Source organism: Drosophila montana, unplaced genomic scaffold (assembly GCF_035044405.1).
Source record: "Drosophila montana isolate Dmon_TW-CO22-7 unplaced genomic scaffold, ASM3504440v1 contig_3003_1, whole genome shotgun sequence".
Classification (NCBI taxonomy): domain Eukaryota; kingdom Metazoa; phylum Arthropoda; class Insecta; order Diptera; family Drosophilidae; genus Drosophila; species Drosophila montana.
Window position 1 is genome coordinate 423,357 of NW_026997879.1, and position 15,870 is coordinate 439,226.

Here is a 15,870-nt window from a genome sequence, read left to right on the forward strand (position 1 = left end):
AAACATACGTGCCCAATCTGCCCGATATCGGGCTTTTTTGGCCGAGAAATAGCCATTTATAGCCGTTTGTAGCGGTTTTTAGCAGAATTTTAGTAGTTCTGCTGTCTGCATTTGTTTGACGTTTTGACGTTTTGAAATTAAAATTAAAATTGAAATATCTCGGGTACCCATTGTCCGATTTCGAAATGATATACCTCTTTTTCTCGTACGGATGCCGACTATCGATTGACACCAACAAATCGGAATTCTAAGAAATGGCCCAATTTGAGAAAAACTACTAGGTTTTTTGCAAAAACTTCGATGTTAACTGAAAATGGCAGTGACCACGAGTCGAATGCGACCAATCTTTCCAAGATCGGGGATCGGGGCCGAGATACAGCGATTTGAAAAACGCGAAAAAATGCCGTTATAATTTTGAAGATTTTTCGTTTTTTTCCGATAATTCGGCTAAAAATGGTCCGATTTTGGAAAGATATACCTTTTTGAACTCGTACGGATCTCTGGCATCGCCTGGCATATTTTGATTTTGATTTTGTTTGAAAATCTGAATTTTTTTGAAATTTTTCAGAAGTAAAAAAAAAAGTAAAACTTTCACACAGCCCAAAAGTATGCAAAGCTTGTTTGCTGCGGCGAATAAACATGTGTGCGTTGAGGCTGTGGCGCGGCGAACTGCAGAGGGAATTTCTCCAGTGTTGTAAAGCGCAAACGTTCGTTTGCCCTTAACCGCAACTGTGAAACGGGTAACTTGTGTCATAGCAATCAGCTTAGCAGCATAGCGCAGCATTGGCGCGAAATTTGAAATTAACAAAAGTTTTACAAGCAGCGAAATTTATTGGAGAAATAGTTTTTTAGAGTACGATAAAACAAAAAACATTCAGTTCTAGAGCCTAAACTTTTTAAAATTAGTACAGATCACCAGGAACAACAACTATTGTAACATTTCAAGTTATATTTAAATAATTAATTTAAAAAGCTTGTACATAAGAAACTACAAAAGCGCGCCCAAAAAATATAACACATCCATTTTGGCAATATTTATGTATGTATATGTATAGTATATATATATATATATATATTTCAATTTCAATTTCGATGCTTTGCCATAATCGCATTATTTTTGAAAGCAACAACATTCGTAAAATGCTTTTAATTTTATTGTTTAGGTATTTTTGTTTGTTTGTTTGTTTGTTTTTTCTTTAGTTTAGGAATAGAAATTCGCAATGTATAATACATTATGTATGCGCACATATTTTGTTAAAAACAATAAAGTAACAAATGTCTTAGGGATTATACATACAATAGTTTATATTTGCCATACCCCATGCATGTATGTGTATATATATATGTATATGTATTTATATTTATATGTTTGTTTGTATTTGTATATGCATATGCTGTTTATTATCATCATATTTATATTAGCCACATTTCATAGAAGTAAGCATTACTATCTGTACAAGAATTGTATTTATGAGAAAGAGGGACTTTTATATGGCCTGCGAGGAGACGCCGTCCTCCAAAATTATGCTGCAAGTAATGGAATTTAAATGAATATAAATTAAATAGTTCTAAATTATGTTAACTCACAGGCGTTTTCTCAGCGATTTTCGCTTTCTGCGCAGCTTTTTGTAGGTAAATTTGCTCGGTGAGATTTTATAGTCTTCATCGAATTCCAATTCGAGTTTAATAAGATTTTGCAAATTCAATTGGCAGTCCTGCACACAAATATTAAACTTAATAACCAGATAAATATGTTATATATCCAATATACCTCGAGATTTTTGAAATGCCAACGCAAATTGCTTGGCGAGCCGCCGTCCCTGGACAACTGGCTAAGACAGGTGCGCATTGTGGGCCAGCACTGGCAGCGTTTATTGGTTATCTCGCAGCCCGGCTCCAAGACAATGGACTCGTCCTGCGTACAGTTGCTGAGCTGATTAAATGTGAGCGCCGTCAGGTGTTGCAAATCTGGCCGAAGAAAAGCAGCAACAACTAATTATTAGCCATGTTCATGATAGACCAAAATTAACTATTAAACGCGTCTGTCAAAGCAGTATAATTAGGCTAAAATAGAAATATGCAAAAGCGCAGTTTATTCAATTTGAACCTAATTTAGCCTAATTTAAATAACTTTATTTGTTTATACAAAAATTTCTTTATACTTAATTATGCGCTTAATCATGGATTATCGCTTAGTTTTATGCACGCGCAGGTCGTGAGCTTTATAAAGACTGATATAGTACTATATTTAATGGTAGTTGGTAAATGGAATGTTATTATGTTTATCGAAACGTTTAACCCGTTTCTCATATTTGCATATTGGAATTAGCTATTCATATTTATTTATGAGTTAATATTTGCACTCGCTGCTTACCCATGCACACGCCCAAGCCGCTGCTAATGGGCAATTTGGTGACACACTGAAGGGGCGGCTCGCATTGGCCGGAAAAGCCGCCGGGTCCGCCGCAGGATTCGCCGAGGGTTTTGGCGCAAATGCGACAGCATCTGCACATTGAATATAGAATTAGAGCAAACACGCAAGCACACACACACACACACATACGAATACGAATACGAATACGAATACGAATACGAATCGAATCGCATAAAATGAATGATATTTATGTGGAGTCGAGTGTAACTTACTGGCAGGGATCCCAGAGCATTAGGCCCTTGCCGGGGCAGTCTAGGGCGCGTATGACATCGCATTCCTTGGGATTGCAGTAGCATTTGAGTCCATTTACCACATTGTTGCTGCCAGCTGCTGCCATTATCAGCAGCAGATAGCAGCACAAATAGATGAGATAGATCCGTACGTTTAAACGACCAAAATAACTTCCGTTTCCTCGCATCCTATGCGGAAGTTTCGCTTTGTTGTTCTTCTGTTTGACTGACGTTCCGGCTGCTGCTGCTGCCGCTCCTCCTTCTGCTGTTGTTGTCGTCCTCCTCTTCGCTGCTGTCCTTGTGCGTACGACTATATCCATGCCATTGGCATTGAGTACACCCGCACTCGCACTCGAACTCGCACCCACGCACACAGTCGCTGGCACAAGCCCAACTCCCTTAGGTTCTGCCCTTCCGCCCATTTATAGGCAATTTTTATTGTGTTCCTGGCTTTGGTTCGGTCTGTTTGGTTTGTTCCGTAGCTCGCCCAGCAATTTGCATGTTGACTGCAAACCAAAGCGTTCTTAAATGATTAAAATGCCATAAACTATGCCACGCCCAGTGGCCAGGGGCTTTAATGGGCTTTTATGTAAGTGCCGCATGAATTTCGGGAAATGACATTCAGCCTAATTTTACCGCATTACGGCGCCAGCATACTTTTCGGTGTGCCTGGCCTAACCCTACCGCCCACCCCGCCCCCTGCAGCGCATGGAAAACTGTTTCTGTTTCAATTGCTATTTTTGTTTTTCATAGCATATTTTTGCGTCGCATATTAAATTGGGTTCCATTCTATTTCGAATGCAAATTCGACCAATTAATTTGTGTATAATAAAATTAAATATCAGCTTAGTGCATGCGTGTATTGAACATGCGTACAATTTAACTGTTGCATAACTAAATTAATATTTACTTATCCGTAACCAAATTAATAACTGATGACTGACTAAAGCTGTTCCGACAATCTCCCACAATACTCCAGTTAACTGCATAAAACATACTTTTAGGCAGGCTTTTCATGATTTTATATATTATATATATATATATATATTTGTTTGCTTGAAGAACAGACAGTCAGGCCAGAGTACGAGAAAGGAAAGGAGTTTGAGCATATTTAAGAGAATGAGAGACAGAGTAAAGTTCACGAGTTCGCATTAAATCGCAAATGATTTTTTTTTACTGCGAAAAGGAGAAAGGAAATTGAATATGACTACTCGAAGAGAATTGGGAATGTCTTGAGTTGATAAATCTGAAAAAAGCACATAAATATATTAAAACAGAAATTTCCTCTTTTCATTGTGTTGGCTTATCGTTTTTATACCCTGAACCCATTGAATATGGGTAAAAATGGTATTATGTATTTGTACAAATGTATGTAAGAGGCAGAATGAAGCATCTCCGACCCCATAAAGAGTATATATTCTTGATCAGCATCAGCAGCCGAGTCGATCTAGCCATGTCCGTCTGTCTGTCCGTCTGCCCGTCCGTCCGTATGTATGAACGCAAGGAACTCAAAACCCACAAGAGCTAGAGACTTGAAATTTTAGCTGTAGGTCCTCCTAATGCCCGCGCAGATCGAGTTTGTTTCCGATAATCGATCATTTTCCCCGTTTCCAAGTAATCGATAAAAGTTGATACCGAAATCCTGTTTTTTGCGCAATTTTGGTAAATAATATGAGCTAGAGTCACCAAACTTGACATTTAGCTTCTAGAATATAATAGTTATATAACAAGTATCTTTCATTTTATACCTATCGCTCCCGCTAGTCGGGAGCTCCCGACTAGAACCTCTTACTTGTTAATTTTATCCCGATTAATGCATAGTATAGGTAATATAGGTTTTTTATCTGCCTGTCTGCCTTAATATAATATAATATAACATTATATATGTATTCAGTCCGACTAAAGTCCAATTTATCAATCTACTATGTTTTCTACATGCAAATATAGTAAAGAATATTGGTATTTGGTCGGCTTGTCTGTTTAAATTTAGTTATAAAATTTGTCTTATTGTATATTGATTCATTTCGAAATAAGTCCAATATTTAAATGTATTCTTATTTTGCCAGCGAATAAGTAAAAAATAATATATAAATAATATAATATAAAAATAATACCATAATAATAATAATACAATAATAAAAAAATATATATTATATTAGCTTTTGAGCTGCATTATTCTTTGAATTTCATTTCTTTAGACCTAATTCAAAATGGAAACCCGAAACTCAGAGTCTAGCCTATTTCTCGAAACTCGAATTTGATATTCGTTTTTGTCCGCTTTCTATAATTGTATCATATTTAAAATGATGAGCATAATACTATTTCCATAAACATGCTGCTCATATCCCATGCTCCCTTATTGGATAAAGTGTTTTTGCAGCGCATATCTGTTAATTTAATATGCTGTCAAAATTTGACTTGCTGTTTGAAATCAATTACGAAAAATGCCATAAAAAAATATTCATCACATCCATGCAGTGAATGCAATTTTCGTTGAATTCAATTAATTCCATGCGAATAAATTACTGAAATTTCATTTAATTTACACATGAGAAATATTGTGGCATTGTTGTGGCGAATGCGGAACACACGCACACACACACGTGTATACACACACACACACACACACACCCAAAGCTATATAAAGTTTTTTGTTATGCAAAATTAACTCAGAATTGATGCTAGGCAAAACTTTTGCGGTTATAAAATGTTTCTATTTTAGTACAAAACAAGAGTTAATCTTCAATAGCATTTCTCTGTCTCTGTGTGAGTGCGTGTGTGGGCCAACTTATCTTAAAGAGCAGAAAGAAACTTGCAAAATGATAGCTATTTACGCGCGACGCAAAGTATGCAATGCGTAAAGTTGTCGCAGTTCAAGTGAAACGGTAAGCGGGAATATCGCACAAAAACTAATTTGTAGTTAACAATTCAAAGATACTTGAGTTCGTTTCACGAACAGGCGATGCCAGGCGGGATTTTGAGATAGGGTTGGGGTTGGGGGGGAGGGCGGCCGAATCGAATGGCCAAATAATCAAGATATCCTCTTTGTGTGACATGGTTTATATACTAAGCATATATACATATATACGTATATAGTGTCTACGTATATTTATTTGTGTATATTGTGTATTGAGAGCGAAACAGTTGTGTCTTTGTATTGGCTTTGACCGCACACACACACACACACACACACACACTTGTCCCATATATTGTTGTTTTTCCTACGCTCGTTTGTCAAGCACTTTTCGATTTGCCATTCAATTTGAATGGCAGCTTTTTGAGTGTCTGCATTTTGAAATTTCTCTTTTATTTTTATGAAAACTACACAAACTGAAAGTCAAGTATTTGGTTAGCCACTTGTCCACATACTCGATACACGCACACAAACCCACACAACACACACACACACACTCGCACACACACACCTTGGCTCGCAGCACCTAGCGACGTGCTTTTTTGTTGTACTAGGTCTCACTAGGGCTCTATGTTTTGGGTATTTGAAAGCCGTTCATTGGCCGCTCAACGTTCGATTCAAACAACAGCGACGATGTTGCTGATGATGATGATGATGTTCTGTTGATAATAATGACGCACTTTTCTCTCATGAATTTTTCATGCGCTTTTGTCTGCCACACGCGGCCATTTGAGGCAGTCGACTGACTAACCGAATTGAACACCTTTTGCCAGTTGGTCCTGCTGACAGGGAAAACCAAAGGAAAACACACAGAAAAATTTCCCACTATTCAATTCGTGGACGCTCTCAGAGCGCGCAGGCGCTCTAATGGGATCTTAGTCTTAGGCGCGGGGATTCTGGTTTTAGGGAACGCCTGGAAGGCAAAATTATCAGCAACGGGCGATGGGCGACGGACAAGGAGCACCGGCAACGGGCAACGGATGCCAAGCATTTGCCACAAAATATAAGTCATTCGGTTATTGTAATTACAATGGCATAGAGCGCAGGAAGACGCAGCTTAAGGGGCATCAGAACACATCACAGCCAGACAAATATATACATCTATATATATACAAATATATATATATATTTTCAGTCTAGCCCCCGAAGTGTGGTCTAATGGGCAATTACGAGTGTAAAATCTCATGCTTTATAAACTTTGACGCCGTGTCAGCTGCTAATAAGCATTCCAAATGCCATAAAAGCCGCCATGGACAGCCAGTCACTAGGATATTCAGAACTTGAAAACATCAGATGAGCACATTTAGCGAATAAAATGGTGGGGGAAGGGGGAGGGTTACCCACATACCGCAGCCCGCACAACTTGCAACTTTTCCAATTAGCGAAAAAAAAAGAGAAAGAAGTAAAGAAAACAGACGTTCGAGTCATCTTTTCAGTTGAAGTTGGCATTGGGCTTTGCTGCTCCTTGGTCTTTTGGGGCTTCTTGGCCACAGCAAATGTTGCGTAAAACAACTTGCCAATGCGGGTTGCGGGTTTTACCAACCCCCCCCCCCAGCCCACACACACACACCCTATCAAGCATGGCGCTGCCCAGCGCCGCCCCCTTTTACAGAATTGAACTAAAGAGCAATCGGGAATTATGAGTGGAGCAAACTTTTTAACAACAATAACAAAACCGACCCGAGCGAAAATGCCAAAAAATAAATACTTTGATATATATAGAACATATATATATATATTTATATTCGCCCGACTTTTGCGCTCAAGTTAAGCACAATTTGATTGAGTGTAAAATAATATGCAACAAGATGCGGAGGGGGGGGGCATTTCTTTAAATGTAAATCGCTTTTGTGTATATGCAACATAAATCTACGATTATTTATTAATACATTTTCGTACAAAAGCTGGCGGCGAAAACTTTTGCCTTCCAGTTCTTCTCAATTTCTCAATTGTTATTTTTCTGTTTTTTTTTTTCATTTTATTTTTTTTCTTCTCGTACTCTCTCAATTCTTTTCATTGCTTTACAACTTTTTGATGACAGTTTTATTGGCCATTTTTCCTGTGAAAATAAAAAAGAACAGGAAAAAGAAAACACATTTCTTTGCATATAGCCAGCAGCTGGGTGTGTAGGCCCCATTTTACAGCATTATGTTCTATTTTTTATTGAACTTAAGTGGCTTGATTAAAGAAAGTAGCTCTCTAGTGATTGCTCAGGTCTTACACATTTTATAATTGCTAATTGGAAAATATAAAAGAAAAAGCATGCGCTTTGTTTCTTTAAGCTATTGGATGAAGCTGTCAAGTAACGGATATCTCGTGTCCGAAAAAAGATATCTGATATAATTTGAACCAAGACATTGAAAGGTCAGTGTAGCTATTTATAGGAAACGGCTCCCAACTTCGAGTTTAAATATAATTATATTCCTAAAGGTAACAGCATGGCAGTTTAATTGTTCAGAATGACTAAGTAAGTCTGTCTAAATATAAGCTGCATATAAATATAACTGTATATCCATATAAACAAAGCAATATTCAAAATGAATCAGTTTCTATCTCAAGAATAGTTTTGAGTTATCCTTTAAATGTCGTCAAGCAGAAAAATCGTATAGTATGTTATATTATTAGAGAGCATTGAAGATATCTACAATTTCCCTACATTTCATTTTCTTTCCTTTCCTTTTTGAATTGTGTTTATGGTTCTGGGCTTTAATTTTATAATTGTATACGTATTGTATACTTGGGTTTACACTTGTTTTATCGATTATTAATAAATAAAGTAAATTAACACTTTATTTCCACAGCTCCACTAGTTTAAATCCCAATTACACACTTTCTCTATCTCACTTCTCACAAGTGCTTTCCCTTGCTCTTAATTAATATACAAATAAAAATTAATGAAACCATACTTGAATGATTGAGAATCGCATAGAGAGGTTCAGGTATTTATACGTATGCGCATTATTTACTTCAAATTAATATACAAATAAAAATTATTGAAACCATACTTGAATGATTGAGAATCGCATAGAGAGGTTCAGGTATTTATACGTATGCGCATTATTTACTTCAAACAGTGTAAAATATTCCCTTGAGTTTTACCACACTGCACTTGTTAGCGATCCTTGGCGTTGCCAGATCGCGCTGTTCGCATTTAACAAACATTCGCGTGGAACATTTGAATTACAAATTAAGCCAAGCATAAAGCCAAACCAATTTGCGAGTGCCCACACAATTTATTTTAACAATTTTTGTTTTCAAGGGATTTGCGCCGGGCAATTTACGCAACGGCATTTCAGTCTGCGGGTAACGGGCGGGGGGAAGTCTGGGGATATGCGGGCCAGCGCGTTTTTAAGGCCAAGTAATTTGCCACTCGTCCATTTTAAATTACATTAGTTAAGCGAAAGGACGACGCTGGTCAAATGCATATTTTTTCTTTCAATTACTTACGACAAGCGTGAAAAGAGGGGCGTGGTAGTAGGGAGGGGACGCTGGGTTGGGATCAGAGAAAACCAAGTCGAATAACAACTGCCTTGCAGTGTTTTCTTAATCAAATTTACATATAAATTGCAGGCATATACCAAACTTTAAGCTTGAAAGTTGATTTCGATTATTTGTGGAAAGTTTATGGAATTTTCCATAAAACGGCAGCCAGATGAACAGCTCAAGTCATATCCAGGGCCACATTAGCCGCATCCTGTTACCAGCACGTATTTAGGTTGTCAAAATGTCGACTTGTTTATCTTTAAGACAAGCTTCAGAGCTCGAGTGGCGTGTGCTTGACTGCAAAAATACCCCTTGATCGATTGTTAAGGAACTCAAAATATGGGTGAGAGGTTAAGCACAAGCATGTCATTTGATATTCGGGTGAATGGCTGAAGCTTTTGAGAAATTGAAAATATAGAGAATTTTCAAAATGTAAACCAAAACCTGCATACCAAATCTCTTTGCTATATCTATATAAAATATATTGAAGTTTTTGTTCTGAAAGACTGATCAAATTGGAAAATTCCATCCGTTACAGTGAAAAATTGGCGGTAAAAGGTTTTTTAAAGGTTTTTGATTTACCATCTGATCATTGTAAAAATTCATTTCATCATTCACACTTGGTAAAATCCAATCCACATGAGTGGAAAATGGGGTACAACGGGTTAAGCTTAGGAATATTCAATTTTCGTTCGATCGTCTTCAAACCTCCTTTCAAAGCCCTTCCTGAAATTTCACCCGCAACTGTGGAAAGTTGGGAGAAACGGTTTAAGGGCTTAAAACATATTTTCTGTTATAAAACGCACACATTATATCTATTTGAAGCATATATTTTTTTCCTTTCGAATCTATTGCATGTTTAACATGAATGAGGCTACATTATGCCCGCTTTTGGTTCAGCTTAAAGCTACAGGGTGTAATTATGACGCTGACGCAACGAAGACACAAGCTTGAAAATGTGCAATGCCTGCTGCAACAGCATTTGGCTTCACTTCCTACGAACGAACAAACAAACGGACGCAAAATTCCTTGGCTGGCTCTGGACGTCACCGTCATCGTCATCGTCATTCTCATCCTCATCCTCATCCTCATGGCCAGTCATCGTCATCGTCATCGTCCTGGAAATGAGTGAAGCTAAAGCGAACTGGCTGCCAGAGTGGCATTTAATGCACAGTCCTTTGGACAGCTGGTATACAGGGACACAGCGCTGACGGGGCGGAGAGGGCAGATGTTTTTGTTATAGCCAGCGATAGTGCGCAACATGAGGCAAAATATTTGCTATTGGGTGTTGCTCGTCAGCTGGTCAGCTGCTCCTGTTCCTGCTCCTGCTGTTTGTGGTTTCTGCTGCTGCCAGCTCCTGGCTCAAACGACACGTGTGTTTGTGTGTGTGTGTGTGTGTGTGAGTGTGTGTATGCAGGCAATAGATGCGCGCTGCCAGCCATCCTTTTGTCAGCCATGTCATATTTCATTTTGGCCGAGACCTAATACCTTAACTGTGACGTTGAGCACACGGCCAGGCCACAAACTTAAAGTCCGTCCTAATGCGTCCGTCCCACTTTGGTGGGCAACATGCATGCAAATTCCACAACGTCTTCATGCCCGGCCACACATGTCGGCCAGGCTGCTTGTCGACTCAATGAGCAAACGAAATTTATTTCATTATAAAACAGGCCAGAATGCCCGCCCCGCCGCGCCGCCACACCCCGCAAACGGCAGACCCCATTGCTCGGCCAGGCCAAACATTTGTTTTAGCAAAAAGCCGCAAGAAAATTTCATTTTGAAATATGCTTTCTGAAATAATTTCACTCTTATGACAGGACCCCGGCCCCGAACCCATTACCGAGCCCAGCGCAAAAATTGTAATATTAATTTTGTGTATGCCACGGGAGTGCGAAGCATGGGACAGGGGCGAGCAGTGCGGGGCGAATAGGGGTAGGCTACCCCGGGCAAACGGAAGGGCATGCCCTTGATAAACCCACAAACCGACATTGCACAAAACAATGAGCAAGGATTCATAATGGAATTTCGTTGGTAACAACGGCAAACCAAAAGTCAAGACGAAACGGAAGCCAAACCCCAGCAGGACCAAGCCACGACCAAGACGGAATCAAGGGCGAGGGCTGGCAAAAGTAACTCAGTTCTAGCAACTTTATTATTGCCCACTGCCCATTGTGTGTCTGTGTGTTTGTGTTTGTAAGATTGTGAGTGTGTAAAATTTGCCACACTAAATTTGTACGAAGCGAAAAGTGTCACCGGGGAATAAAGCTCATCAACGCTGATGGCCATGATTCAGCTCTTAACTAAAATTCAAGAGGAAACCGAACAGCCAAGCCGAAAAGGAGTCGATCCGCCCCCCCTCCCCTGCCCCCTGCCCGAGGCAGTCGGAGGCGAGCTCTAGATAAAACTACAAATGTTCTGGGGTATATTAAAAATGTGCTGCAAAAATAAAACGTAATGAAATGAAATGAAGAAATGAAAAACGCATAGCTGAGTAAATCTGTTGGCGCTTTTCCCGTTCGCCTCTGAAAAGGTAATCAAAATAAATGAGCGACATTTTGCCAGCTGATGAACAGGATAGGGAAATGAAGATGTGAGTGCTCAACTCAAGCGGGGGTGGAGGGTTGAGGGTTGGCAAAGACTTCGCTAGAGAAATAACTCGTTTTGGATTTTTGAACAATGAACGTTTAGGGGTCTTACTAATGGCTAAATGGCGGAAAAGGGACCATGTACAGGAAGCAGGAAGCAGGAAGCGAAACGATGGCAACGATTTCCTCGTCAAATTATGACTTGTTTGTACAGCTGTCGAGATGATTTTCTCTCTCAATGTGTGCGTTTGTCTCTCTCTCCCTCTATATGTGTGTGTGTGTGTGTGTGTGTGCAGAGAAAACCAGTAATCAGTGGGAAATCTGTTGAATTTCTTAACCAACAGCGGTTGTGGCTGGGCGCGAAAGGTAGTCAAATAGAATATAATGCTACATAGAAATAGTGAAAGGGACTAATCTTATATTCTCTGATTTGTTAATCTTAAACTAACTTTAAACTGTATACCAAGCAGGGAATTGAGTCCATTTTGCCTAGACTTGTCTGTATTGTATTTTACAATACACAATCAAACTTTTTAGCATAACTTATAAGATAGGTCTAGGGAATGTCTAGGAATGTTTTTACAATAAATACTTTTATGTAGTATCGTTAGATGAGTTCATTAAGTGTCCCAATCGACTTTTAGACTCGTAATTCCCCCAAAATAAATTCCTGACTTGTAGCCTTAGTCATTTTTACCAGCACGGTTCTGTTGCTTGCATTTATAACTTAGCTCATCAACCAAAATCGGCCTGGGGATTTAGTATAAAGCACGCCTCTAGTTTCTTAAACCTGCCTTAAACCAGCATATGTGACTTTTCAAGCTAGACTTATGGCAGAAAAGTCATTCGTTTAAGCCAAATACCCTTCAGTGACATAGTCAATTCCCTGTTGGCAGTTTAGCCTTTAAAGCCACCTTTGAGATGGTGCACAAATGGGGATTTGGCCACTAAAGAGCCGTTCGTATCATTGCTTTATCCCTGGCATCAGGCCGAACTGGCGGCAAATTCAATTTGCCATTGGTATGCAGCATCCGTTTAGCTTTCAACTACGATTTAGCAACAGTTTTAAAGCCGCCTACCAGTTTTGGCAGCGCACCGCCCATAAATTACCATTTGGCAGCTACAAGCAACGCCTATCCGGCTTCGACTACGGCTCTAACTCCAGCTCCGCCGCCCTGCCCTGCCCTGCCCTGCCCTGCCCTGTTCTGTCCAGCCCATATGGGCAACTGAAAAGCCGCATCGCATCGCATCACTTCAGGGTCTTTGTATACTCGTTCACAAAGTATAATGGGTATATTGGTTTTCTGTCTGTCTATACGAATGAATGCAATTGAAGTTAGAGAATATATATTGTCTTGTGATACAGGTGAAAGTATTAAGATTATCGGCCAAGAGCAACAGCGACTATAATTGGACTCTAGATTATTAAAGAGACTTATTTACTTCAATCCAAACATAATCTGACTTTACGTAGCGAAAGGTTAGACTAAATTTATGTTGAAATGGGCTTAAATTAAATATCCGCGATACTTGAAACCCAATAGAAATAACTAAAAGTAAGCATACATCAGCTTAAACCGAGCAACAAAACTCTTAAGAATAAGTAAAAATAGAAAAACTCTCAATTTACTAAACAAAATAAGTTTCAAACAAGGGTTCGGTAACCAGGTCAAACTTAAAACAAAAACTTTTTTTCAATAAAGTAACTTTAAAAAAATATTTTTTATAAATTCTATTGTTTTATAACAATATTTTATCTGTTTAATTTTATATATTTTTTGGATATAAATATTATTTAAATATGATTTTTAAACTCTTAAATACTTTACAAATTCTGCTTGGAATAAAACTGAGTTTAAAAAACCAAAAAATCAAAATTATTTAAATTTTGAATACGATATTAAAGCTCTTAAATAGTAAACTATTCAAATACTAAACAAATTCTGCCTGGAATAAAAGCGAGCTACACGATAATTATAATTTCCATCTTAGATATCGAAATATTGTTTCAATCATGAAATATCTAAGGGGATTGTGAACGAGTATTACGCGGTCAGTTGGACCCGATTGCATTATTCTTACTTGTGTTCTTTTGATTTTCTTTTTTCGGGGCGGTGGGGTGGGGGAGGGTATATGCCGGGCATTATACGCGCACTTTGCCGCAAGTCGTTTGCTTATCAGTTTTTCCAGCGGGCGTTGTCCTTTCGGACAGCCAACCGATTCGGCGGCAAGAGCTAAGTGAACTGGCATAATGACTACCAGGATGAGAAGGCTGAGCTTCATTGGGGCTAGGATCAGGCTGAGCAAACGACACGTTCTTTGGCCCCTTATCATCGTTTATTGTTTGGCTACATATTTTATTTGGAAGTTGCAGGCGCAACAACTTTCGCTTGCCTTGGCTCGTTATTATCCTATTAGGCTGTGACAGCAGCTCAGAAACTTTTCATTCACACACACACACATGCACACACACAGACGCACACAGCGCACGCACAAAGACGCGCTGAGACAGTGAAATACACCCACAGCAAGCACACATGTCGTATACATAACGCTTTTTATATACTACTCTCGTCTTTGGGACATTACAAGCTCGTTAAAGTGAAATCGATGTTGTTTTTGTTGCTTTGAGTTGCTTTGCTGCTATTCATTTTGGCTTTGCTTGTACTCTTGTCCTGTCGAGCTTTCGTCCTGTCGTCCTGTCGCCCTGTCGAGCTGTCGTCGCTTTATTTGGCTATGTCTTTTTATTTCATTATAAGGATTTGGCTGCCTTTTTGCTGTTATCTGCGGCAGTTAATGTCGCACCGGAGGCAACTGACCATGAAAATTGTTAAGCCAAATGCACAATGAAATAAACTATAGATTTAATGGCAATTGTAGCAGCAATCTAAGCAGCCACAACTAAGTTACAACTAAGCGCCATTATCAGGTCATAGCAACTCAAGAATAAACAAAACAAACTTGACAAAATTGTAACGAATCCTGCAGCAGGACATTAGCTAACTAATAGCATATTTGATGCTGTAATCATTTATATTATTTTTAATGCCTCATAAAAGAACTTCTGTTAGGCAAATGAAATATTAATGGGCATAAATATTATTGAGCAATAAATATAAATTATTAATTAGCATTAAATCAGGAATTGATATGATAAATATACGAAAGTTGTTATTTAATATCGAGATTTTGCCACAAAGGCAATTAATTAACAAATTTTATAAGTTTTTATTAATAACTTTTTATGGGATTGCTTTTGAACTTTGGACTGGTTTTGTAGCGCCAATAAATGCTAACCATAAAAAAGTATTAACCTATTTTTGTACATGTTTATCCACTTTTTTTTTATTAATGGTTCACAATTTCCAGAAGTGTTAATAAATAAAAGCGCCCAAGTTTTCCACATAAACATCACAAGCTTAAAATATTTAAATGTGCTTTTTTACAATGTGGCTATGCCCAGCTCTTTGCTGCAGTTCAGATCATCTTTATTTATACAATATCAGTTTTGTAGCTATTTTATGCAATGACAGCACCTGAGAATTAGTCATACTCCCTGATCTGGGCAATTAGTCACCTGAACGATCTCTGCAAGCAAACACTTGGCATATGCCAAGGAAACATTCAAATATGCATATTCGATTGTATTTCTGCATTTTTACATTAATCCGCCAGGGCGAGGGTGTTGTCATGATTTGCATTTGCATTTTACACACGCCTTGGCCTGGAAATCGGAATGAAGGCAACGATCTTTTAATTCTATATGTACAATATATACACATGTATATGCGAATAATTGATCGATCGGTCGTGGAATTGGAATGGAAATTAATGCACGTGACGAGTGCGTGTGATGCACTCAACGCACACCAAAAATTCCTTAGCGGCACCATTTTTGATTGTTTTTATGTGTATGTGTGTGCGTGTGTGAAAATTTATGGCGTGCTCGAAAATTGTTTGCGACGCATGTTAAAAGTTTGCCAAAAGAATTGCTTATATCCATCTCACACACACTCGGACTTACACACTTAATTATGCATGCATATAGTAATGTTTTGTTTACCCAAAGCTCATTAGAGCTTTTGACCAAAGAGAGCATAACGATACGTTCAGAAGAGCAGCAGAAATGGCGAGAGCACAGGTTGCCGGCTAGCCGGTTCGCCGGGCCGGCTGACCACTTATAATGGGAGCGAAAGAGTGGAAGTGTGAGAGCCTGAATGATGC

General features: G+C 38.7%; 1 protein-coding gene across 3 annotated transcripts in view; it reads right to left on the reverse strand.

Moving 5' to 3' along the window:
* Window positions 1-1,166: 1,166 nt before the first annotated feature.
* The window catches only part of cmpy (crimpy), a 46,583-nt gene continuing 31,879 nt past the window's right edge, over window positions 1,167-15,870 (reverse strand). The window contains exons 1-6 of one of the 3 annotated variants that reach the window (XM_064684971.1): window positions 6,259-6,317; window positions 2,647-3,170; window positions 2,375-2,505; window positions 1,772-1,968; window positions 1,588-1,715; window positions 1,168-1,527 (exon numbers count right to left, since the gene is read on the reverse strand). In XM_064684971.1, the coding sequence (XP_064541041.1) occupies window positions 1,488-1,527; window positions 1,588-1,715; window positions 1,772-1,968; window positions 2,375-2,505; window positions 2,647-3,086 (936 nt within the window). In that variant the 5' untranslated portion in view covers window positions 3,087-3,170; window positions 6,259-6,317 and the 3' untranslated portion in view covers window positions 1,168-1,487. The other 2 variants (XM_064684972.1, XM_064684974.1) reach the window with 2 other exon arrangements.